Source organism: Macrosteles quadrilineatus, unplaced genomic scaffold, assembly GCF_028750875.1.
Source record: "Macrosteles quadrilineatus isolate MER2022 unplaced genomic scaffold, UCM_ALF_1.0 Scaffold_9__3_contigs__length_116548681, whole genome shotgun sequence".
NCBI classification, from domain to species: Eukaryota; Metazoa; Arthropoda; class Insecta; order Hemiptera; family Cicadellidae; genus Macrosteles; species Macrosteles quadrilineatus.
The window spans coordinates 64,215,053-64,242,487 of NW_026542602.1; the positions used below are offsets into that span (position 1 = coordinate 64,215,053).

At 34.7% G+C, this 27,435-nt stretch overlaps 1 protein-coding gene across 1 annotated transcript; it reads right to left on the reverse strand.

The window, feature by feature from the left end:
* Nucleotides 1-1,515: 1,515 nt before the first annotated feature.
* LOC129004072 (lysosomal alpha-glucosidase-like) lies at nucleotides 1,516-26,816 on the reverse strand. Its single transcript, XM_054432461.1, has 18 exons — nucleotides 25,832-26,816; nucleotides 25,188-25,339; nucleotides 24,828-25,002; nucleotides 23,508-23,598; nucleotides 21,867-22,035; nucleotides 20,788-20,857; nucleotides 19,841-19,945; nucleotides 18,234-18,374; nucleotides 10,614-10,730; nucleotides 8,789-8,997; nucleotides 8,052-8,185; nucleotides 7,255-7,406; nucleotides 6,604-6,752; nucleotides 5,628-5,712; nucleotides 4,897-5,081; nucleotides 3,838-3,926; nucleotides 3,174-3,370; nucleotides 1,516-2,569 (listed from the first exon to the last, which is right to left on the reverse strand). Exons 1-18 carry the CDS (start codon nucleotides 26,522-26,524, stop codon nucleotides 2,507-2,509), a joined length of 2,976 nt encoding a protein of 991 aa, XP_054288436.1. The 5' UTR covers nucleotides 26,525-26,816; the 3' UTR covers nucleotides 1,516-2,506.
* Nucleotides 26,817-27,435: the final 619 nt, after the last annotated feature.

The following is a 27,435-nucleotide window of genomic DNA, read 5'->3' on the forward strand; positions in this document are numbered from 1 at the left end:
TACAACAAATAAAATACAAAGTTACATTCCAACTCCAACAAATAAACTTCTACAAAATATCTTTTCATAGTACTTTTGTAGGTGATACTTCCATGATCATAATTACAAAAATATTTACAAATTTTCTGAAAGAGGATGCAAAGAATTTAACAGACATAACAATGGTAACTAGATAAATTATTCATCTCCCTTATGACCTAACATACAGGGTGTTTATAAAAGAATGCCAAAATTTTGTATTTGCTTGGATACTATTCAAGGTAACTAAACATTTTATGCGTAAAATTGAAGCTAAGACAACTAAGGTTTCCCGTGTAGCAAGGGAGGAATCTTTGACTTTGGAATGTGCAAAACAGGTGCGGGGTGGTAGGCCACTATTGCGTCTCACACGCCTGACGCCGATCGCCAGTGCAATGTTTACGGCGCAACAGAAGGCACAGAGTGTAATCTGTGGTTCACAGAGTTTAAATCGATTGCTAAATTAAACTAAATTTAAATCTACCTGATGATAAAGAAATTTGACGCTGATTTTATGAGTTTTGTGCCATCGTTGTGTTTTGAAAAAACATTCTGGTCCTGGCCGACTAAAAACATGCGATAACATAGTCAAAGAAAAATATGAGAATTTTGCATCAGAAGCCCCAAAATATTGATTGCCCTACGAAGTTTTCAGTTGAATCATAGAAAACACTACTATAACCCAGAATGCCAACCGCATGGTAAAAAACGTTAAGTACTTTGAGAGAGCTTTGCCTGTCAATTCGTAGGCAACGCCACCAGCGTTGCTATGCACTCAGTTCTGTGGTTGAATATACCTTAATCAACACTTCATGATGTTATCTGTAAAAGATAGAGTTTTTGTGCCTAAAACAATTCAGTTAAGACATCAGATAAACCCGCCGATTGCCTAAAGCGTACTGACTTAGCCAGTTTTACACACATTTAAGATTGATGAAAATCTGAATTTGATTAGATTATTCCAAATTGTATCAAAATATGAGAAAAAACTTTTGTTCTTTTCCCTTCAATTTGACGTTCAAATCATTTAATTATCTTGAATCGTCCCCGAGCAACGACTGTTTAAAATTCCGGCATTCTTTTATAAACACCCTGTATTTAGCAACAAAAATATCTAAAATAATTACTATTTACTATGAATATCACTTTATACGTACTTTGAATATATACATTAAATGTCTATAACCAAAAAAAGATTATAATTTGGGCACCCAATAATAATAACAAAATATTACACACTATTATTTAGACACCCTTTGAAATCAATGTTAGTGCCTTTTAAATTCAAAGCAAACAAAACTACAAAGTTAAGTAAACAATAATTTAGCCAAGTTACATTTCAAACATAAAGATGTTTTATATCAGTTTTGCAAAAGTAAAACAGATGTCATGAATCAAGTTATAAATATTTAGGTATATAAATTTAAAAAATTATGATTTTTCCAATAAATTATGATTTTTTTAAATAATTTTAATTTTACTATTGATTTGGTACATTTACGCGTTTTTGTACATCTAATGGTTACAGAAAAAATTCCAAAAGACAAACAAATTTCAATGCCCATGTTAATCTTATGTAGAATAAGTAAGCTGTTGTACTTTGCTTGTTTATGGATATATTTTGATCAAATTTGGTAAATAGATTATATTGAGTTTAACTTTTAAAACTATAAAAAAAACTTTATGACATTCCTTATAGCAGTAATCTGGACTCACCAAACCTAACATCGTTTAAATGGGAAGTATATCTAACAACTTAAGGGAATATTTCTGTGAAAATCAGTTCTGGAAAATATAAATTTGCTTAGTCTGTACAAGCAGTTTGTACATTTTATCACCAGGACCAAAAGTGTCTCTTTCGACTTTCGACACAAGTTAAAATTTATCAGGCTAGGTAAAGCCAGGGCTGGAAGCTGAGACAAAGCCACTTAAGGGACATGTGACCTATTAGGAAGCACAATTCAAATTCGGGAATTTAGATATAACCTCTTACTCGTGGTACAAGAGTAAACCAAACTCAAGCCCATTGAGCCTAACCTGTAAAATGATACCTAAGTTTATCATCAGTCTCAATCAACCTCACCCTTAGTTCAGTCTTGATACTATCAGTCAGTTAAAACTTATACATAAAATAAAAATGTTTTGCACAAACTAATTACCTAAACCTACTCTAATATCTCTACTATACATCACATCAGTATTAAGAGTGCTTTACAAAGGTCAGTAAAGACCTAAGCCATAAAGCACACAAACTTTTCAATTATTAATGCCTGACCTCATACAAGAGGATAGAAACTAAATACAATATACACAATGAGGCGATTCCTACCTTTGTCACACTTCATTTAAAAACAAACCGATCAGATTGTGTAATAGAGTAGCACTAAAGCACCTGCGTATTTGACTAGTTTATGAACTTAATTTAATTAAGTTCATTAGTTAATTTAATTAAGTTTTAATTAGTTTAACTTAATCATCATCAGTCCTTTTATTTCCAAGCCATCTCGATGTTTTTGCTCAAGTCCAAATATAAATGTGAGATTTGAAGTAGCTGAAACATAAAGAAGCAACAAGCAGGAATCATTTACTCTACATAACAAATAATGTTTTTTGTAATTTTTTGTCCTAGACGCTAGGCACGAGTCTGGGATTGTTTTTCACATTACTTGACTTCAGCCTAGACCTAGGGGTTGTGGCATTATCACTTAAATAAAATCCATTAATGATTTGGCGGGATTTGAACCTGGGACCTCAGGGACTGAATCCCACGCTCTAACCACTAGACCAGCTCACTCCCCCGTGGTAAAGATCAATAAGTTGCTGATGGCCCATATATTGAAAAACATTTTCAGATTTACTGCACCATTCTCTAGGCAAACTAATTCACAAAATTGTGGTACCTCTATAAGTTAAATATCAACATATTTTCCATCTTGTCTTATTATTATCACAGTTGTGCATCAAACAATTTGGTCTGTTTAACAGCTGACGCTCTTGACTCCAGCTGACCCTTTTTTACCCTGGGACCCTAGGCTTAAAAAAAACTAATTTAGCCCAGAACCAGAATGATTGAAAACAGCTGTTTTCTTGTATTCAGCAAAAATCTTGTATTAGAAAGAAAGAATCAATGGAATAAACATTTAAAAAGTCTGTACCTTGACATCGTCATGATAGACGAAGGGAACAGTGATGTTATCGGCGTAGACCTGAGTTACCGGTCCCCTCACCCCCAACACCTGCACCTTGCCCAGTATCAGGGTAGTGTTGGTGTAACGCCACTGGACCACCTCCACATGCAACCTGCCAACCCCTGTTCTGAACTTGAGATAGTTGTACATTCCATCGTTGTAGTCTGCAATGGCAAACAAAATCAATCCTAATTATTAATTTGAAGTGGTCTTCAATGTTTGTTGGATAGAACAGTTTTTTGCAGAAGTTTGCCATGGTATATGAGTAGGAAAATGTACAATAACCTACAAAAAATAAAGCTAAAGATAATGTTTTGACTTTAAAAATGCTTGGAACACAGCTAATAAATATTTTATTTTATAAGTATTAAATTTTATATTATTTTTATAAATATTTTATTTTACAGATTTTTTAGAAATATTTCTTTTAATTTCCATTTTGTATATATTTTTTATATTATTCTAATTTTTCATATAATTTTATTTCTTATAATATTGTATAGAGATAAAATCACAATAACGGTAATACTCATTAGGTGACGTATTTCTCTACCTTTTCATACTACACAACTAACTGACCACAATTGAAAAAACACTTAAATTCAGTTTAACACATCCTACTTATATTTACCCAATGAATCTCCATCGTCCCAGTACAAATCCCCTTGCGCCTCGTCCTTTTCATTCAAGGCTATCAACAGGTCTACAGGATTGGAGCGGCTGAAACAACCACAATATATTAGAAGGTCGAGTTGTGAGGCGTAGAGAACCTTTTTAGTTGTGAAGGTAACTAAAGACCCCTGCCACTAGTATAGGAGCTACAAGAGAGGCTTTGTCTGATGGGCATTTACCCACTGAGAGGGCCACTAAATTTAAGAAAATTGCAGCAGCCAATTGCAGCCTCTTTGCGTCCACTAAGCTGGTCATGTGACATAGTGGCGACCAAAACTGGCGACCAAAACTGGCTGCGTGGGGAGTGCATCCCCAGTATAGTTGTATAGTCATATAAGTAGTCAGTTACCACAAGGCTATAGTGGCCAGTATAGTTACCGAACATTGAACTGAAAAATATTGCGAGTGCGATGAAAATATGGCTTTAAAACCTGAGCCAGTTTTAAAATGGAGTGCAGATAATACTACAGCAAAAACAACAATTTTCTATACATGTGTTGTGGGTCTTCTTAAGTAGTTTTTTTTTCACCTAAGGAGTAAAAGTACTGTAGATTTTCCTCACTTGTAAACTTTGGTTTTAGTAATTAATTGCATGTATCGAAGGATAAATACTTTATAATCAATAAAACATTCCAAAAACTGGAGAGTTACAACTTTATATTTATTTTAGGAGAAATAATTTTATTTAAATATAAATTTTAAATTACAACACCCCTTTTTACCTCAAACTATGGCTACAAGATATAAATCAGCTCAGTTGTCACAACATAATTGTGTCCTGTGATCACGGAATCCCAATCTTCACAGACAAGTTCTCCGTCGCGGTAACATTGTGATCGTAAAAGCTCAGCTCAAGCTCAATTTTCTGACTGTGCCCAATCACTCGAGCTGTAGGTTAGGCTTGGCTCTCTACTGCTAAATAATTCTAGTTGTGGATTAGGGCTCCAGCCAAATCATTTCTCTGAGCCATACTAAAAGGTTTCAACGAATGGTGAATAGTCACAAGAATGTTCCCTACCTGGTAGTGGTGGTGAGATCAGGTAGTTGGGTGGGGATCACATATCCACCTCTCAACAGGAGTGGTATAGTGTCCAGAGGAGCTGGCAATGTGACAGTCATCCCTGACCCAACGCTCATACTCTTGCAGGTGTAGGCATCATACCACCGCCCAGCTGGTAAGTAAGCTTCCACTTCTGTGGCGTTCTGAAAACATGGAGTATGTTAACATCATTTCAACAGTCTTTAGAGACATCAACCAACAAGTATACACATTTGTATAAATTAACAATTTCCAACTGAGTTTTTACAGGGAAAACTGTTAAATTGATTAAATATATTCATATCCACTGAAATAACTTCTCAAAACCTACCTCACAAACCTTTTACAATAAAAACTGGTCAATCACCAAAATTGTCAGGATTTTACAACAAGGTTTTAATTTCTAAAAATATAACAGAGCCTTTATCTTGGTCAAACCCTTTTCAAAATTTGTCAATAATTGAGTTCAGATATTATTCCATCTCTAAAGATAGATTATGTATAGTCAGACTTAATTTCGTTGAAATTTGGATACTCTAAAAGGAAATAGGGGATATGCATACATGATACGTGGGCTAAGGGCCAAAGGAAAGCTAAAAGATTGTAAAATTATTACAGCATTTTTATGGTGGTTGTCAGGAAGGAAGAATTTGAGATTACAAGCAAAGTAATGATAGAATAGCTTGCACAAGTATTAATAACAGCCTTACCTCTTTCAGTACTGGGACAATCAGGAGAGCTGGACCCCACAGGAACTGTGCATTCAGGGCATAGGTTTTATTGTCTTCTGGAAATCTGGAAATAGAATCAATCCTTAAAATATAGTTGTTGGAAATAATTGTACAAATTCAATTACCTAAAATATTATGTTTTCACGTTCTTCAGTCAACTTCTCAAGGGTTCCATATGCAATCATATCTCATCACTTGGAAAATGAATTACAACTGATTTCATTACTGCATTGGAAATACTAAAAATTAAAAACTGAACCATGGGAATGGTTATTGTAGTATTGTTTGTAAGGCAGTATTGTAACCATTGCCGTTCAACTGCTCATAGCTAAGGTAAGGAAAAGCGACTTTGGAACCATAAAGAGGAACAGACAGAGTTCATACACAGGATTCTACACTTAATTAGGAACTTGACATTTATAGCTATTTACCTTACAAGTGTAGTAAGAGCGTTTTTACATCACGCAGGTGAATGTTGTGCAACAAGCGGAAGCGAGTTGCATAATTTACCTAAGTGATGTAAACACGCTCTTGCGTAACGTGTAACGTACAAGATTTTACCTGACCTGACAATATACAGGAGGTTACGTACAATATTTTTCATTATCCATTTCACTCATCTTCCAACAGTAACGTTCTTTTACAAACAAGAGCTAGGTTAGGAAAATTCATTAAAGCATAACAATAAATTCAAGCGCACAGCTGATTTCTAGCGTTGAACGTCGTAGGCTCCATGGAGGTATATTTTTTTAGTTGAGCACTCAATGTTATTTAAATGGGTTTCATTACATCACCGAGTGAGTTTTTTGATACTTTACTTCACTCGAGAAGTAAAGAAGTTGTATACATCACGCTCGGGATAGGGAAGTTTAACATGGCGGGTTAGGTAAAATTCTTTACGGTATTGTAAAAATAATTTGAATTCATAATTTATATACTAAGTATTAGCACTCACTCAACAAACATAGGTCTAGCAACAGTGTGACCGCAGGTGTGGGCGTGCCAGAACAGAGTGTAGAGATAAGGCAGCAGAGTGTAGCGGACTAGGAGAGACTTACGAGCTGACTCTACCACTACGGGACCCAAAGCTACTGGGTCTTGGTCCTGTGGACATTAACACTCATCAACACTTTAACTGAATCCTTTTCAAGTTCATTTTGTTGATGGTAAGTTTTATGCTATTTCAGGAATCATTGTGACATTTTCTATCAGATTTAGCAAAAACCTACGTTTTTACAACGTTTCAAGATCAGGAATCTCAGGTGAGATAAAAGCTTAACCATAACAATGTTATGTGGTGCAGAATAACGGTAAAATTTATTGTTTTTTTTAGGCACTTTTCACCTTAGGACAGGATCAGATTCCAGTTCCCAAAGCATCATAGAAACATTAGTTTTTACAAATTTCAAAGGAAAAAGTCTGCATTATTTTTTTAAATAACATTTACTGAACATTTTCTTGTATTATGCATATAAATGTCAAGAATTTTGAACCCAAAAGATACAACAGGCCTACCATTAAGTAGCCAACAAAACTTTTGTATTATTTTATTACAAAACAAACTACTGTTTAAATGCAAGCTTCATAAGTTGATTACAGCACTCACAGAGCTAAGATCTGAGTTGTGATTTCGAGAGAATGTGTAGAAGGCTCCGAGCTGACTCCACCGCTGACACAAAGCAACTGTTGCGTTGCCGTTGAACCCACAAATATCTGCTCCGGACATCGGCACACCAAACAGGCTGAAGCTCAACACATCTGCATCATGAACGAAAGTGTTAGTAACAGTTCAGAGGAAAAGTTCAAGTGAGCTGGCATATAGGTCATGATATGATTAAGGCCATATTTAGAATCTATGAGGCCCTTGGTGGCTCACACCAGAGGTCCCTATATTGTGATTCTTCGGTGGATGGAGCTATAGACTAAGTTAAGTTTAATCTATGATGAAGCTTAGGGGTTTATAAGTGCATGTGTTGCTTCAGCCTTCAACTCGAGATTTAGCTGTTGACAATCTGATCGGCGAATGGACATAGGAGGCTAAGAGACTAGCTAATAAACAAGAAGGAATAATGATTTGCGATCCACAATGGGAAGTGGGGGGCAAATAGCAAAGTATAAAGATGAGCAAAGTGGATGACTGGGTATTCAGTCTGTTGAGTGAGGGTTAGTAGCTGAGGACACAAGGGGCTCATAGACTTATGATAGCGTTCTTTTTGGAATCACAAAAGTGTGAGATGAAGAAAAGATCACAAGCCCTAATGTCGTAATCACACCGCATCACTAAACGCATTTAAAATTCCAAAACACTCAATTTATTTGAATCAATCTATTTATTTAGTGTTACATTTTGGTCAATTTTAATTTAATAACTTAGTTCCATGAACATTAAAACTAACTGCTTACCACTGACAGAATGAGCCATGTCGTCCCAAGTAGAGTGAACGTCTCCGGTCCAGACCCCAGAATACCTCCCCTGGCCAGGGAATGACGATCGGGAAATCACAAATGGTCTCTTGCCCCTGATCTGCTGCATCGAACTAAACAACAAAGTACCGGTAGCTACTTTTATAAAAGCTAGTATCGTTCTATCCAAATTTCTATAACGACAAAGAATGATTTACAATGTAGTGTCAAAATTGGTAGTAGAATATAATGCTAAATCCTGACTGGAAGAGTTGACAACTAGTGTACTGTTTCCAAACTCACCGAGGATTGCCTCTAGACATAAGAACTGTTCATATTTTTACCATTTTTCGTTTGTTATTTTTGGAAATTGACATATTTAAATCTTGTCATTGTGTCAACCAAGCAATTTATACTTCTCTCCTCAACAAAACAAAATCCGATATTTTTAAGGTCTGTTGACAGTAGTTATAAGTTAGCTGTGCATTTATTTCGCCGTGCTGTATAAATATTCATGCTTCCAAACTCATTAAAAACCTTGACTCCTCGACTTTTCTTCAAAAGCTCGACTGGAGCCGATTGCTAAAATACTTGTTTGAAAATACTCCCCCCTCTCAAGAACTAGCACACCCCTAGTTTAGTGATTAAGTTAGTTTAGTGATTAGTAGTCAACTAATCAACTACTTGAGTCAACTGCGTCACTAACGGATAGAACTTATCCCAAACTCAAGACTCACAAGCTGGTCACAATAGCCTCTGCCAGTCCGTAGACGTTGTGTACGTCGTAGTGAGACAAGGAGCCGCCTCTGTGTGTCGCAGACATACACAGGGTTCTGTAACAAAGCTGACCTCCCACGACTCCTGGCACGTAGGGGGGAGTGTCCAGCGTAGAGTTGCCACAACCCGTGAATGCTCCGTTCACAAAGTTGGACGGGTCATTCATATCCTGCGAAATCATGTACAAAATGAAAGGAATTATAAAACTTTTTTTACAAACAGTGACTACTTAGTTGATTGAGGTAAAAAGTAATACAGTAGACTTCCTCTTATCTGGACTCCTCGGGACCGAGGCCAGTCCGGATAACGGGTTTTCCGGTTAAACCGACGTCCCCAAAAACTCGTTAAAACGGACTGTTTAATGTGATATACGACTTAAATTTAGAAGACCATTGAATTTAGACACGTGATCACTGGTCTCAAATCTTTCCCACGAGAACAGTCGTTTCAGTACTGCCCACTTCCTGCCGATCTAGTCCAGTTCAACCAATGCGCTGATAAAAATTGTCCAGTTAAAGAGATGTCATTTCCGTCGAGTGTAGTCTGGTTAAAAGTTGTTCGGATAAGAGGGAGTCTACTGTAGTATTTTTCCCTTCAGTAACTGAACAAAACAGCTGTTTTTACACCGATTATGACTTAACATGCAAAACAGCTCATCCCAGTACTATTTCCATCCAGATTTTTGTTTAGAAAATACAAACAAGTGAGCTCAGAACACACATTGGCTATTTTTTTTTTTTATTTGTGAAAATTATGAGAATACTAAAAATGATTACAATAACACCAGAAGAGTTGTCAGAAATAACTAAGAATATTTCTTGTCTGTGCAAGTTAGTGAAGTTAGAAACATCATCAGAAAATGTACTAAAGCACTATCCCAAGCCTGGTCATCAGAATACGCTTTGTAAACTTTGTTACGTTTACGCTTTGTTAGTTAACCAAAAGGCCAAGCACCGGTGTTCCTGTGATCATGAAATATATTACAAAAAAAAAGAAAGAAAGAAAGATGTGAAGGAGATGTTACATGGAGTTAGCGATGACACCGATACTTATAACCGCACAGGAACATATAATCACAAGTGTTGCCACCATGGTGGAAGACAATCACCGTTGTCTTCCAAGACCACAAGATGTACTCGTAGATGTTGCTACAATTTCAGAAAGTAATCAAAACCAGTAAAAAGTGCATATAAACATTTAGGTTTAAATGTTATCAACTAAAGTTAAAATAATGTAGGCCTATCTTATTTTCGCTTTCAATGACTGACTATCTGAAAAATCAGTTATCTGAACACCCCCAATTCCTCCGAATTGATTCCTAATCCTATATGAGTTTCTGTGCAAAAAAATAGGACAAGCCAACTAAACAAGCTATGGACAATACCTACTGTAAAGCTAATTCTCAAATTCATTTAATTTTTTACTTTTTTTATATAAAAAAGAGGTTGGCGGCCTCTTTTAACCTTGCATTTGCCCGTCCACATAGACTACAGATCTGTGCGTGGAACGTATACAGCAAAGCAAGGGGTGAGCCGGTACAGTACAAAGGTGAACTGTACTGATAAAAGTTAGTGGCAGTGACCAGGATCCGAACCCACGACACTACTGCCTTGGGCCCGAAGTCCGTGACGCTACCGACTGAGCCACCGACTCACCAAAAAAAACCACATCATCATCACAACCCCAAAAAATAACGATGGATGTTATGATGGATGTTGTATCATTTTTACTAGATGGTTTCAGTAAAAAACCGGGTGTGGTTGGAAAGATTTTTAATGTACTTACAATCCATGCTCCATCAAAAGGGACCAGATCATGAAGGCTTCGTAACTGTTGCATCCAGTAGTTGACGACCTCAGGCTTAAAGAAATCTACAAATACAGTTGATTTCTTGTTCCACACCTAGAAAACAAACGTGATGAATAAAAAAAAAAACAAAAAAAGATAGTTAAGATATTTGCCTAAAAAGCGATTCAGTAAAAGCCTGAAAAGCCGATATCCCTCGGCCGAGGACATTCAATAATTCGACATCAGTCTTAAGGTCCACAACATTTTTTTGAATTATGTTTCAAGCCTAGCGTGTTTGACAGAGTCAGGAGCGAATAGAAGACGTCAGTTGCACTCAATTGATTCTGGGGTGTTTTAATTTCATTTTAATTTCTGGGATTTCATATCAGTACCAAGATAAAAGAAAGGGGAATGTTGCTGAAAGTCAACAGTCCCGGAAGATCAAATAATTTATACCTGTGCCGCTAGGTCAAAAACTACAGTGTTTGCAGTGTCTGTAGATCAAAAGTCCCAGTAAGTCAAATAGTACAGTCCGAGCTAAAAACGTGGTCTATGTTAAAGCAATTGACTTATTGGGAATTTGACCTAATGCAACAGCAGTTTTAATATAACGAAATACGGTAAAATACAAGTTCAGTTTCGCTGAGTCAACAGTGCCGGAAGATCAAAAGCAATAAAAGTGAACGTCGATTCAGTGTAAAGTAGACCTCCTGCAACGCTTACTACACCAACAAAACTCGCTTTTAGTTACTTCGTGTTTTGTCATAATTAGAATAGAGCTAAAATTATCATATTTGGTACATAGCTTATCTATTAATGCTTCTTTCCAACTGTTTGGTCAACACTGTAAATAGGGATAGTTTATGTAAAAAGCCTTTCGTCAAAATTTGTGGCATGAAATACACGCAAGGACGATCTGAAAATTTCTGGTTATTATATACGTTTGTAAAAGAAGATCCATTTAATTTTAGAAATATTTTATGAGTTATTATGTAGTCTAAACATAAACTGTGTAAATGTATTACGCCTCGGAAGGTTTGAAACCTGTCCAAACTATCATATATATTATTAAAACTAAATGGGGTTTTTTCACATTCTGAATCAAACCAGTCGACGGACTTTCATTATTTTTGTGTTGAAAGAAAGATAATTTTGAGAACTAGGGAATGTCAAAGCCATAATTATAATTAAGGGTCCCAGTTTTTTAGGAATTAAGTTTTAATTTTTAAAAAGTCTAGCAGCCGACGCTAACCTTCTAAGCCAGCTTTTAGTACAATATAATTTGCTTAAAATAACAGCTGTAAACATTCAGCATTTGTGACACAAATTCAGCATTTGGAAACAAATTTAAAGACATATTTAGAGTTGACTTATTTATACTATGTGTAATGCTGACCATTGATGCATTCAATTCTTAGGTATGAGGATGGCAGATTAATTAAATTTGCATAGTAAAATAGTAGGATGTTCAAATTATTTTTTAAAGTAATCTTTGTAATCATCGATTTGTTTTAGTCCCATATAATTTGTTTTAACTAACAGCTGGTTGAATGTAATATTGTTCCATATAACTATTAGGTTTTTGGCGAATTTCCCATATAGGGAATAAGCTATTACCGTAGTACTTATGGTAACACCTGGACCCGGGACAGATTTAATTTTTCGTTTTGAGGTCCCAAGAGGCCAAAAACACCATCCGTTCTAATTCATATATACAAGGTGATCAACTCAAGGAGGCCCACCATTGGGAAATTGGAAACGGTAAGAATTAGAGAAACCATTAAATGGGGGACATTCCTTTATTTTTTATGGCAGTTAAAAATATGATTTTAGTTTTTTTTATCATGTTATCGGATAGAATATGCAATTTAACAACTTTTTTAGCCTTGACACTTTTTCGATAAACCCACTCGTTTAGGAGTACAGCCTATGGAAAAATTACTTCCGGTGTACATTTTACATCATGTAGCTCCTAAACGAGTAAGTTTAGAGCAAAATTGCAAAAAGTAAATTAGTCATAGAATTGCATCTACATTCCATAAAGACTATAAAATAAACAGTTTTCCACTTTTCAAGTTTGCCGCCATTTTTTTAATAATATAATTCATATTTTTAATGAATTTTATGGTCTTTTTGGAATGTGGATGCAATTGTAAGACTTTTTTACTCTTCACATTTTGCTATAAACTTACTTGTTTAGGAGCTACATGATGTAATATGTACACCGGAAGTCATTTTTCCATAGGCTGTAACTCCTAAACGAGTGGGTTTATCGAAAAAGTGTCAAGGATTAAAAAGTTTTAAAATTGCCTATTATGTCCGAAAATATGATAAAATATAGGGTGTTCGATAAGAAATTTCAAATTTGGCCACCATTTTGGAAAATGGCGGCTGAATTTCAAAAAACTAAAAGCCTTTTTTTAACTGCCACAAAAAGTAAAGGTATGTCTTCCATTTTAAGTTTTCTCTAATTCTTACCGTTTCCGATATCCCAATGGTGGCCTCCTTGAGTTGATCACCCTGTATAGCCTATATTTATTTATTTATATATTTTTCCCGGGGGGAACCCCAGGACCCCGCTCCTTTTTGGGGGGTATTCCATACCCCCCAGGCCCCCGGTGACCCCCCCAAAATATATGTCTAGGACCGCCCTTGTCTTCTTTACCTATAAAACAGCCTTTCTTCACTGATCACGTAATGCGTGATTTTCTATAAAGTCTTGGAAAAATAAAAGGTAAAATACATAGAATAAAGGTGTACTGTATGTGGTTTACACACAAATATTCATCAAACTGTGTGATATTTTGTTATTGCAATGAACAATTTGGGAGTATCGTATTGTTTAAGTCGATGGAAAATCTCTGTTGATTCTGTTTTACAAGCAAACCAAAAAGATACAGTAGTCACCACTCTATGCGACATATTCTAACCAGAAAATTGTAATTGTATGATTATATAAGCATTGGTAGGATTGCAAAGTACTACACAAACATTATTTCAAGGGTAATAACAGTCACAATTTCCGCCGACTTAAAGAGTCAACTAAAATATTATACTAATGGACACAACTAAATGGAACAACTAATGGAACAACTCACGATGTACATATAACAGTTCGATATAAGCATTGAGTATACACGTCAGTGGATACGTGTATACCCAATGATATAAGCAACGGTTCTTGCAATTTATTGCTTATTGTTTTTTAGAGTTGTTTTCGGACTTACTCACACTCGTATAAGGTTGTCCACGTTTGTCATTGATAATGTAGCCATGTTACATGGTTACACCCGTTGTCAAGAATATGTTTACAAGTTTTTCGTCTGTTTTTGAATAGCGATACATTTTTTCACATACTTAAGAACCACCTGATTTCGTGCATTACATGTTCGTCTCATTGTTTGGTAAAATGGATTAAATTATCCAGCAAACCCAAATTGAAATAGTAAATATAGTATTTCAAACAAATCAGTAACATGTTAATAATGTAACCTACATTATTTCCTTGAACTGCATAACAGCAATTAATTGGGCTGATCATAATATAAAAAAATCAATATGTTCTTCATAGGCATAACATGGGTTCATAACATGAGCCGCTGGGGCTGAGCCCAAGGGATTTAAAAATGTAAGGTTGGTTTGCTAATGTACGTGACACGCTCTTTCTTTGAGACATGAATGGTCAAAATCGCCTAAGAAATGCGGAGGAGTTCAACGGAAACATTTCGTGTTGGCGTTATACAGTATAGTTGAAAAGTCCTGGATTTGCTATATTTTTTTAACAATATAGATAAAGTAGTGAGACTTGGTATATCAATAATAGCCATAAACATCTACTGTCTTGAGCTATTATCACTTTTTTATCCCTTAAGGGGGATGGACCACAAAGGCTAAGACAAAATTCTTATATAATTTTAATACTATTTTACCTGTTTTTGAAATGGCGACCATACAAATGTATGCATTTTAAGCCAAGTATGAATGGAGTTGAGTGTGTGATGAATGGAGCGATCTTGTTGTCCTGTTAGTGACTAAGGCCGACGTAATCCTTAGACACAGCTTTTAATTAATAGTCCATACAGTCAATTAATAGCAGCAGAGGTCAAGTTTGGTAGGTATCAAATTAAAGGTTTTATTTATAAAAATACACGAGCTGTTGGCCCGTCCTACGTACGGAAAACGAGTAGTAAATTAAAACTGAATATGATTCAGAACAGCTAGTTTACAACTTGGTGGCCGATTCACACACACTGGCTTTGAGTATAGTAGCTACATACCACCTTCCACTGCATAGGCCTACTATCACTTACCGTACCTTATTTTACCACCTTGGCCACTGAAACCTCTAAAATGATCCTGGCCTCCAGTTCTCTTTAATCCCCTGCCATTTCTGGATGACAGGAAGATACCAGTCTGAAGATATCTTTCATTACTTGGTCTTCCAAGTGGTCGTCTACCTTGTAGTACTCCTTGGAATGCACTTTTAAAAGTTGAAGTATCTTCTCTCCGCCACGCAAAGCCTGCCCAGCCCATCCGAGACCGAGCCTTTTGGTCTACTTTTGGAATGTACCCCTTTATCAAGTTTCAGAATCATACAGTACTACTGGGATAGTTAGTTATGATATGGTATGAATCGATTTTGGTTTCTACTGACACCCTGCAGCTTACTGGTCGGTTTTCTGGAGACCTACTACAACGGTTGATATTTTCATTACGAATAAAATGTGTACTGTATGCAGTCATACTTATATACAAACATCTAGAAAAAAATGTATCAACACGTAAACCACTTATATCCTAAAGGATTAAGCACTTATACTTAGACGGATTGCATTATTTATGACAAAACTTGATTATACGTTTAAAATGTTTAGTTCAAAATTACACAATCTCCTGATAACATAGATCTTTTACGGTAGAAAATAAACTGCATTTTAAAGTAAAATAGTGTGTAGGCAAACTCTGACGATCAATATTTTTGTATACAAACAACTTGTAACATAAGCATTTCAATGACAGTTAGAAACCAGCTGTTAGTTAAACCACCACTAAATTAAACGACTTTAACTCGTCCGTCGGCTGCTAGACTTTTTGAAAATTAAAACTTAATTTCTAAAAAACTGAAACCCTAAACTAAAATTATGGCTTCGACATTCCCTAGTTCTCAAAATGATCTTTCTTTCAACACAAAAATCATAAAAATCCGTCAAGTGGTTGATTCAGAATCGTGAAATAAAAAAACCCTGTTTCGTTTTAATATATAAGGATTGCCGCAAACCCAAACTCAAACGATGATGATGATAATAATGTTAATGATCTAGCTAAAACGTATCGTTTGAAATTTAACAGCTGAAAATAAGTGAAATAGAAAAGGTTTTGGTTAAATCCATCAAATTTTAATTTGACACTAGTAATTACTAGTGCACTTGTTGCTATCTCCCCCCTTCGGTTTCATATATTCCACTCAATCAGTTCAAACTTAGGAGGATTAAACATTAATGTTAATTAGTGTTAAATCCTCCTAGGTTCAAACTTGAAACACCTAGATCGAAACTCGCCTGTCGTTATTTTAACATCGCCTTATTTTTTGTACTATATTTTTCTAAAAAGAAAGATTATATTGATTTACTTTGGATTTTAAAAATGTGAACGTCTTATTTTATTAAAGATTTATGGTGATACGTAAATATTGTGGTGTAGTAAACTATATTATATTGTAGTTAAGTGTTAAATTTTGAAATTTTAGGGTGAATCGTTTGAGATGAATCTTTTTTTATAACATGGGTCTCTCACCTTAAAATACATACCAAGTTTCATAAACATCGGTTGGAAAAGTGTAAAGATAGGCTAAATATTTGTATGTAAAAAATACAAAATGGCGGATATCTGGTTAACGAAACGATTTTGGAAAATGATATCCTTCATTTTCTGTTTATTTTGACCCAAGGAATTACTAGGTTAGGTAAGTATCTCTCCGCTTATTTTTAACACCCTGTTTATGATGTATTCTTATTAATATAAGTGAAAAATGTAAGCTGGTAATACAGAAAGATGTTTTATAAATAATATGAATGTACTGGTAATCTGTATATTCATCTTTTTCTTGTCCTTAGATCTGTAAATTAAAAGTCCACTCAGCAGTCGCATCGTCCGATGTAGTTCTTTCCATGCGTTGCGAAATGCTAAATTTGCCGTCTTCTTCAACCCAAGTTATCTACTGAACCACTGATTGTAAAAAATTCAAAAAAATATATTTTACGCATCACACTTTTGGCTACAACTTTGCCACAGACAAAACCTCTCTAACCCAAAAACAAAAAAAATCTCGCATGCTAACTTTTTCATGTTAGAAATCACGATTTAAAACTATTTCACCATACAAATCATTTTTTATTAATTAGATCGGTAAATAGTTTAAAGTTCCAACAAAATAGTCATCGAGTAGGACTAACCAAGAAGCTCTGTGCCAAATTTCAAAATTTTAGCACAACTTTAAGTACACCAAAACATGAAATTATTGAAGTCATGCGTCGAGAGGACTATCGTTGTTTTTAACAGATTATACTTTTGACCTTCCGGCACTGTTGACTCAGCGAAACTGAACTTATATTTTATCTTATTTCGTTATATTAAAACTGCTGTTGCATTAGGTCAAATTCCCAATAAGTCAATTGCTTTAACATAGACTAAGCTTTTAGCCCGGACTGTACTATTTGACTTTCTGGGATTTTTGATCTACAGACACTGCAAACATTGTTGTTTTTGACCTAGCGGCACAGGTATAAATTATTTGACCTTCCGGGACTGTTGACTTTCTGCAACGCGTCCAAAGAAAGCACAATACAACACAGAAAAATGACCCATCCGGCCGATGTTTTCTTTTGACACTTTAAAATTAATGGTATTTTCATCAGTCTTGCAATAACAGCTGTTTAAGTAATCCGGCACTGCCTAATTCCTGATCATACCAGGTTGGCAAGCATTTACTACATATAAATGTTGTGTGTGCTTATAGCCTTAGTTTATAGTAGCTTTATTTGTAGTTTTTCCATCTCTGCATTTTTTGTGATTTTTATAGGGAAATGAATAATGATCCAAACAATGCTCTTTAAAATTTTTATGTCAACCAACTGTTAGATGATATCGTTAATAGACGGTCCAAAGACAAATGACATTTGGATCCAGAATCAACCACATGATTGACCCAGCAATTTTCAAAACTTTAAGATGAGCATTACAACAATTGGCACTCCCAGACAATTCCTACTGATAATAGGTAGGTCTATTGAATACTGTGGAATTATCTCTCCAATTATAGTAACTTGCACTTTATTCACTGTGATTTTCTAGCTACACCAGAGTATAATACCCGTTTTTTTATAAAAGAAATGGAATTAAATTTTGCACTGCAGGATCACGATAAAATTGGTAAATAACTACTTTGTCATCACATTTTATTAAAGGCGACTAGTTTTACAACTTCAATGTTCTATTTTAAAATCTTCTTGTCTAAACTATACTTTATAAAATAACTCCTACTAAACTTCATGACGTCTATTACATTTTATTAAAAGATATAATCAAACACGCTATAAAATTGACATTTATAAAACTTACCTTCCCCACTAAAGGTCTGTAACCAGAAGAATCAGTGACAAAGGCCGCTTGAGCGATCCCATCATCATAGGGAGGATACTCTCCGGGCAGTTCTCCTGCGCTGACTCCTGGGTCTACCAGTACTACGTAGTGCATGCCTTCCTGCGATCAACACAAGTGTTCAGTACTAATTAGTTCATCTATGCTACTATGTTTGCCCCCAGACGAACCGTCTTTACAATGTTACAATGTACAATGTTATATATTGTAGACATGATTGTGTCAAGTTGTAGCTCAAGTCAAACCTAAACAAAATGTAATTATATGCTTTAATAAACTAAAAAAGAAATGCCTAAAAGAAGAAGATCTTAGTCAGTAATTGATTGAATAATTGATTGATTGATTTGTTTGATAAATCTATATATAAAGCCAAAAGTACCCATGAACTTTTGAGAAAACTACAAGTCACACCCCCATAAACCATATACTTAAAATGTTCGTCATGACGAGAAACCTTGCGCAAAATTATCCATTATTTCATAAATTGCCCTATATCTATATATAAAGCCAAAAGTACCCATGAACTTTTGAGAAAACTACAAGTCACACCCCCATAAACCATATACTTAAAATGTTCGTCATGACGAGAAACCTTGCGCAAAATTATCCATTATTTCATAAATTGCCCTATAAGGTCGTAATTGCTTTCCAAAGGGAACTTTCCATTTACCTAATGTTAAAAATACCTCAGCTGTTATTATTTGTTTGTATTAACATTACTGTATTCTGTTATGTTTATTTCAGCTTAAAACTTAACCAATCAATAGTTTTATTAATACTTCTATAGTAAAACGGGGTGGAGCCCGTGGGTAACAGCTAGTTTATAATAATGCTGTGTTTACATTTTTTGAGACAACTGAATTGTTGAACAATTATGCGTAATATTTTTCATTAATAACACTACCTTATTTTATTTAAAAAGGTTGCATGAAATTACAGTACATAGAATATTTTACTTCCTAATGTAGTTTACTGTTAACCCCGACCTACAACCCAGCGACCTCCAGTTATCGGAGATTCTCGGTAACCAAGGTAGACTCGGTCCCAACAACCTCGGTAAATCGGGACTGTACTGTAATAACATTTTACCAAACACCATGGTAAGTATTTTAAAGCGAAGACAAGTCTTGAATGAATGAAATATCCAGATGTCAGCTTTGTATCTGGCTAAGATTAGCTGGTTGTTTATAATAATTTATAACTGGTGTCTCTAGTATGGGGGGCGCAAGCTGGTCTAGTGGTTAGAACGTGAGACTCCGGTTCTGGGGTCCCGGGTTCAAATCCTGCCAAATAACCAATGGATTTTATCTAAGTGATAATGCCGTAACCCCTAGGTCTAGCCTGAAGTAATGTGAAAAACAATTCCAAGCTCATGCCTAGTGTCCTAGGACAAAAAAAGTATGATGCTGGGAATTCCCAAATGTTAGATGAGTCTGAAAATTAAGTTTTTAATTCCTAGTATATCAGTTAATTGAGTGATCATACTAACGTTTCCGTGTTTTTTCCTTCCAAAAGAAAAATAACTAACACTAATTGAATGCATAGCAAAACTCAATTAAAATACTTACCTTATGTAAAGTGTCTACAAACTCAGGCAGACCTTTGAAAGTAGTTTTATCGTATGTAAAGTCATTCCCATTTTCCATATAATCCAAATCATTCCACTGGGTGTCCTGTAAGAATGAGGTGGGATAAGTAAATAAAATAAATTAATTCATGACATAGACTTTTTAAGGTTGTGTATTCACAGACAAATCTTAATTTGTTTTTAGATTTACGGATGTAATCATATTATTACTTCAAACCTTCTTTTACTGTTCAGTTAGCACACATGCCACAGTGTCGCCAGACAACTACCAGTAATCTTAGCGGTACTTAGCTGGAGATTCCTCTGGACTCTGTACTGATTCCAGGAATTAACTTGCGACCTTATGACACTTTGAACATTTCACGTTGGAACGGACACAGTTCCCTAATATCCCGGCATTTGCCATGGCCATCAACAAGGCGAAAGGACAGTCAATTGGCAAAGTTGGAGTGTAAGCTCTACGTTGCCGCCAGAAGAGCAAGGTCTTTCGCTAGACTACGGTTCTTCGTAGAAGACAAGCAGGGTTGCAACTGATCATCGTGTTTAAACTAAAAACATTGTGTCTCGTCAACTGATTTAAAATAAAAAATTTACTTTTAAAGAATATAAAATGTGTATTTATTACACTAGTGAGCGCATAAGTTAATTCCAGGTTCGTTGTAAAATAAAAAGCTTTGATGTTCACTGAGAATTGGAGGAAATTGAGGAGAAATGGAGACTAATTAAGTGATTAGACATATTGGTCATAGGCAATGCCGTCCTTCATTATGTTGAAATAACTACATTTGGAAACTGTTCTTTACTCGCACAATTGTGCGACCCCAAAACATCCTAGTTCTTTAAACTCTGCAAAAAAGGTTTACTTTTTGAAAAGTCAATTAATTAACAAAAGAAAAACATTAGAAAAAAAGCAAAGGTTATACTTACAAAAGGGATCCTAGCTTTACGAGTACGGTTCCACACTTCGATGGTTTCATCCAATGTTTTATAACCAAACCTAAAAAGCATAATCATGTTGATTTATCAAAAGTAAAGGCCTAGGAAATATTCACGAAATAAAACAGAGGTAATTTGAAAAGTCTAACCATATTTGTAATTATTATCCAAATTCTGTCCTCTAACTAAATACAGTTGGTCATAATGTTTATTTCAAAGGTGTTTACTTTGCACAAGGGCAGCAAAATTATGCCAGGGAGGGTATCTGAAAGGTAAACAGGTATTACATTATTCGTTTTGCTACCAAAAAGTTTTGAGCTCTTTTAAAATGTGCAATTTACCACGGGTGGGTCCCTGTATATGTTATCAAAATCATAGGCCTACATTGAAATGCATAATATAAAAACTATCTACTCCCTTATCCCTTTTTTGTTGTTGTTTACTATTATTATTGTTTCCAAATTTTATTTTCAAATAAGTTCCCCATATTGTGACTTTATTTTCCAAATCAGGAACTAACCATTATGTATATTGGTTAAGCAAACATATACAGTTGAACCTCTATAAGACGAATTTCAAGGGGTATGGGAAAAATTTGTACTATAGAGGTATTCTTAATAAAAAGGGTCGTTTTATTGAGGTTTAATGCTGCTGTTATTCTTCTTATAGAGGTTTCTCCTCGCTCCAAGGTTTCTTCAAACAATGACTGAGGAAGGAGGAGGGATGTGTGGGGGTTTCATGTTGAGACAAGCTTCTGTTTGTTTTGAAAACTGCGTACTTTGGAGGTTAAGATTATGATAAATTCGTCTTATAGAGGTCACTTTCGTCTTGTAGAGGTTTTGTGCTAAGAATATTTGTTGTATAGAGGTTAATCAGTCCTAGCCCATGTCTCAAACAAATTCGTCTTATGGAGGTTTTTAACTTAATTACTACGTTGTATAGAGGTGTTTTTAGGTTTGACCTATATAAAAGTGTCAAGGGGATTAAAAAAAATCGTCTTATCGAGGAATTTGTTTTATCGAGGTAGGTACAAACGAGGTTCAACTGTAACAAATAAATGACTGACAAACCGGCAAAGATGGAAGCCCAAACTCCAATATGGCGGGAGGGCAGGACGGCCAACCAGCTCGGTATACTGCTGTATGACCTCCGCTGGGGATGAACCGAGGAAGAAGAAGAAATCCAGCACACCACCAATAGTCCTATAAGTGATAGCTGGAGCTGGCGATAGCACAATGTCTGGAATCAAAGCAATCTTCAGAAATATTTTGCTTTTAAGCCTAGTGTATGTTCTATAATTGTTGCAAGTAATATAGCCTAACGAATAAATATGTTAACAATTGGAGAAATAGTTGCATAGTTTCTAAACAAAGCAGACAAAAACATATAATGTTTACTACGAGTCATATGCTACTATGAGTAATTCTCAAAATATGTTTTTTATCCTGCCATCCATCAATACACAGCATCAAAACTATATAGCTACATAATGTGGTTGACTCACGGGACAGTTAATTGTCAGACTACATTCACCTCATAATATTTGATTTTATATTCAATTCATGGTGTTGATTAAATTATTAGTTATCTTTCTTTAGGCCCTCCATTGACTTCTCCCACCAATTCCCTCAAGATGGTGTGAGCCTTTGTTTCGCTCAGCAAAAAATGGCAACCTTACAAAAATAAATAAATAGACTGGTTCTGTATGATTTTTGTTCAAGCTATTGAACGTTTTAATTTGTAAAACAATATCTACCACTTTTGTAAAATAATTCTTTTGAACTCTTTTTTCTCAATTTGTATAACACCGGATCTGAAATAAGATTTTATTTTATTTAAGACTTTATTTGACCTAAAACCTAAAAGACTGGAAGGAAGAAGAACTCATATTTTAGGTAATAAGAATATTGTTATAAAAATTGCCATTTTCATTTCATAGAGAATGTCTGGAAAATTTCCACAAACAACAAAACCTCATCACGGTACCAACAACAATGGACTTTAAACAAGGAGTAAAACAAATTATTGTGTTCCCAAAGAGTCAATATTGGACCCTAACATTATTACAGGGAACAAAAGAAGGCCTAATATTTTTTTTCAACATTTATTTATTATTTATTTTATTTATTTCCAAAGATTTTTATAAATTAGGTTTAGTTGGTGATTTAATTATATGAATAGTTATACAATAGTTATAGTTATAGCTATAGATTAAGTCATCTCTCAAGCATTTTTAAGACTGTTTTTAGATCACCATATTGATTGGAAAGGTCAAATAAGAAGATTAAAGGCAAACTTAGGTCAATATATTTTTGCATTTCTTCTACTAATTAACTAACTGCATTGTCGTTTATACATGTACTACATCAATGTTCACTGTATGAATCAATTAGTTTTTTTATTTACTTTTACGGTGTGTCAGCAGAAGTCAAGTTTTTATTTGGAAACAAAAAACATTATTAAAACTTCAAGAAAGGCTAATAAATTATCATGTAGCCTAGTTATGTAGAGATTTGGTAAGAAATCTTAAAATATTCTTAGCATCAATGGAAATATAAATGAGATTCATAAAAGGAGAGTTTAGTTTATTAGTGTTTACGTTTACAACAAATCATGATTGAATAGTTTCATGTTTGAGACTTTTCTTACTACAAGTAATAGACTGATACAACTAACAACTAATAGATTAAAACAGATAAAATAATACAGACCCATAGCATTGCTGTTCAAAAGTAAAACACCACTGCTCATTCCCTCTCCTTCCATGGTGAGGTAAAATGGGTGACTTCCATAAAGGTTGCTCTGAAAAGAATAATTTAATTTAAATTAGACCAGAGGACCCAAGCTGCTCCGCAGCGTTGAAATAAATATCATATTGGAGAAATAATTAAATTTATGATTTTTTATTGAGTAATACTGTACAGTATCTTGAACTTAACTGATTCAAACGATCAACAGCTCAAATTAAAGCCTACAATTTACTGATTCTTTTATTTGAGTCTAAAACATATAAAAAACATAATACTGGAGCTATTGATTTTTAATCATAGAAAAACCGTACATAAATAATTTTTATGTTGGTTGTCCACCTTGCGTTTGCTTGAAACTCATCCGATTTGAATAACTATTAGCTTAAAGCCGGTATTTCACTGAAGGTTTTTAGACAAAAATAGTATTATATACAGGCTAACCTTGATATAACAATTCTTTTTAAATCCGCTAGAACTCTCCATAAGACTCAATGTATATTTTACCTCTACTACATAACAAACAAAGCATATCAACAACCATGATTTAACAAATTTTTGACAATTACGGCTAAAATAAGACTCAATGTAACGAATTTATTATTGTCAGAACCTCTACATAGCGAATTTAACATCTACGTAATGAATTGTCTGCGTCTTTCCCTCGATTTAACTTCCTGCCCATTATTGTTTTTGAAAAACCACAGTTTCTTGATGAATATAAAATGCTAAGATGCAGCAACATTCATCTGCACAGTTTTTTACATCTCCACATCTTTCTGCTGTGCGCGTTACAACTGATTTCATTCACCGAGGACTGATGACCGAGATCTTGTTTCTGAACCTTGACTTGGCGTAATTCTTGCAAATCTAACCTCCATATAACGAACCTTGTTTTAACTTAAATTAGATTGCCTTTGTTGTTGCAGCCTAGTTCTTGAGTAAGCAAATGTTTGCCTTGCCCTATACAATTTTCCATCTTGTGTGGCATCTTCAGGTGTCTTCTTAATTCATCTTTTTAAATCACTAACACTAAAAAGTCTATATTTAAACACACACACGGTCACTAGTAGGCTGCTTACAATACCTTATTGAAAAAAAGAGAAGCCTTATTGAAAGTTAAAAACAGGGGGATTAGAATACCGCAACTAAATATGTTTTATAAGCTTAATATGGGGGGATGGAAGGGTGTGAGAAAATTTCAAAACAAAAGGGGGCATAGAGCAAAAGAGGTTGAGAACCGCTGTTCTAGATTTAAAATATAGGTTATCAAAAAGTACTTACTCCATCTACAGGTGGTTGATCATGGTTGAAAAGCGTAATTTTAGTCCAATTCATATCCAGTAAAAAGTTGTTTCGTTGCTGTCCCAGTCCATATAAATATTTTGATGGCAATTTTGCTGATATTTGCAACAGCTGATCGGCAAAAATGAATCCACCAACATCTTGAGTATTGAATCTGTAATACAGTTACATTGTAAATACTTACTGTAGGCCTACTGACACACAAAAACAAATTTTTAGAAGAAATTAAATTTATTTTCTGAAGGTTAATATGCGAGATTAAATAGAACTACTGAGAAGAATAGTCATACGAGATTCAAATTAAGCAAAAAAACAGCCTAACTGTTTCATCATACTTACATTGTTACGTTGTTACTTTTTCTCACGACTCTAAATCCAAATTTATTGTTGTCTATTTCCACACTGTATTTTGTATTTTTAGGAGGTTTTTTCCTCATCGGTGGCAATTCAGGGAATGGAGTTTCGTAACGAGAAAATGTTGGATCGTAGATCTGTAAAAATGCAAAGAAGTGTTTTTGAAATCAACTGAGAAAAACATATTTAAATTGAAAATAACTTATCTCAATCATTATCATAAACTATCTAGCAACTTAATATAGGGGGGAAATTGGTTAGGCCTAAATGTCAAATGAAGACAACGTTATTAGCTTACAGAGAACTTGCTAACCCCATGATATAAGTTAATGTTAGATCTGAAAAACTAATTAGGTTATGACAGTAACTGCCGGACGCCTAATCCACGTCCGGTTACCGGACGCGTAACTTATCCTCTGCATAAACAATAAGTTACAGTAGGCCTACCGGTACTTATGTTTAGGCCTATGTTTATACACCGTACTGATAATAAATTTCCAGTTAAAAAGATGTCACTTCTTCCGAGTGTAGTCCGGTTAAAAAGTCTCTGGATAACTTAAAAGGAAGTCTCCGTCTACTGTAGCCTATATGATTGGCATGCAAAAAACTCTGCTAGGCCTAAAACATACCTTGACCTCCAAAATATCTTCTGTTCTGTAGTTAAAGTCGATCCTTATCACAGGAACATTGTTGGGGTATGATGAATTAAAAACAAGTCCAAAATAGGCACTTGCTCCCATGTCTGAGGTTGAATCATTGATAAACTTGTAACTTTGAAAGGCTGATGGGTAATAACAATGAGGTATGATGGATGATCGATTCTTAGGAACAGACCAGCAGCAACCCTTTTTGTAACACTGAAATTCATCAGTCCAAGAATGTTTACTTATGGGCAAGCAATCAAACTTATCAGAATCAGAGATATTTTTACATTGATTGTGTGAAATAAACATTTTGTTCTTTTGATATTGTGTTGCCTTGATATTTAAATTAAAGATATCCATGTTGTTGCCAATGAAACAGTTAGTATCATCATTCGATGAAAGTACACATTTGGCATTTTGGAATAAAGCGAGAATGAAGATAAAGGTAACGATAATTAGTGTTATAGTGCTGATTACAGGATACTTTACTGCAACCTTGATGATGGATAACAAGCACCTGTCACATCTTGTCAAATTAGGAGAATCTACTATCTTATATCTTTTATCAGTTTCCTTCTTATGAGTCAATTTAGCTGTAGACTTGTCTTGCTCGAAAGATCGGTTTCCCAACTTGTTTTTGTGTGCTGGGGCTATCAAAATTGTATCAATCTTAACCATTTTTAAATCCACAAAATGTAAGTTACTAAGCTTATTTAGGCTACAGTAGAAACCTTCTCCGAACTTTCACAAGCAAACATTATCTTGCTCAAACCAAACTTAAGTACAGTACAAGCTTGGTTTATCCATACAGGAAAAGAGGTTAGAGTTTAATTAGGTTGTCATATTCCACTTGCCTAAATATTAGGAAATTATTAACCCTAAATAAATGCTAAAAAGGAGTCACCAGAACTACAATAATAAGTTATATCAGCACTTTTCAACAAAAATATGGACACTTGAGCTTAATACAATTAACAAAATTACACTAGCCTGAAGATAGCTGACGATCCTATCTGACGACCTAGATTTTTTGCCCTTTTGATTTACGACTTGCCAGTGGAAAGTAAGCAGGGTGCAAATAAAAGTAGACCTCAAAGTTAATCTTTGAAAGTGCTATTAGTGGTATGGGAGCTGGGAGTATAATTAATATTGTGAAACTTAACGATGTGTTTTCTTTTATTTCGGTGATTTTTAATCAATGTTGTTGTAGTTTAATACAGTATTGGCGTTGACTCACAGCCATACGGAGAACAACTCATTAGAAAATATTTCCTACTGAAATATCCTAAAGAATGCGCCTGGTCCCTTCGTGAGTGTTTGGGGAGTTTTGGAATTTTGTAACGTTCTAAAAATGCAACGCTTGCATCGAGAGCTTATAATTCCACGAATGGAAGTCAAATCTTTCCAAACCAAACATATTTCAACAAATTACAAGCCAACTGTATTACTCAACCTATTTAGCACGTAGGATAACGCGGGTGTTAACAACATAGTTGTAAACGTAGAGTTTGAGAATAAATTATGATTTTCGACGACAATAACAACTAAAACTTAGGTGGTACCAACATATGTACATGTTATAAATAATA

Bases quoted from the DNA above. Each gene is read 5' to 3' on its own strand.
- LOC129004072 (XM_054432461.1), bottom strand. From the start codon at position 26,524: ATGGTTAAGATTGATACAATTTTGATAGCCCCAGCACACAAAAACAAG. The intron at 3,927-4,896 runs GTAGGGAACATT...TGGTTGTTTCAG, and splicing joins GATCTCACCACCACTACCAG to CCGCTCCAATCCTGTAGACC. The intron at 2,570-3,173 runs GTACAGACTTTT...TTTATGTTTCAG, and splicing joins TCTATCATGACGATGTCAAG to CTACTTCAAATCTCACATTT.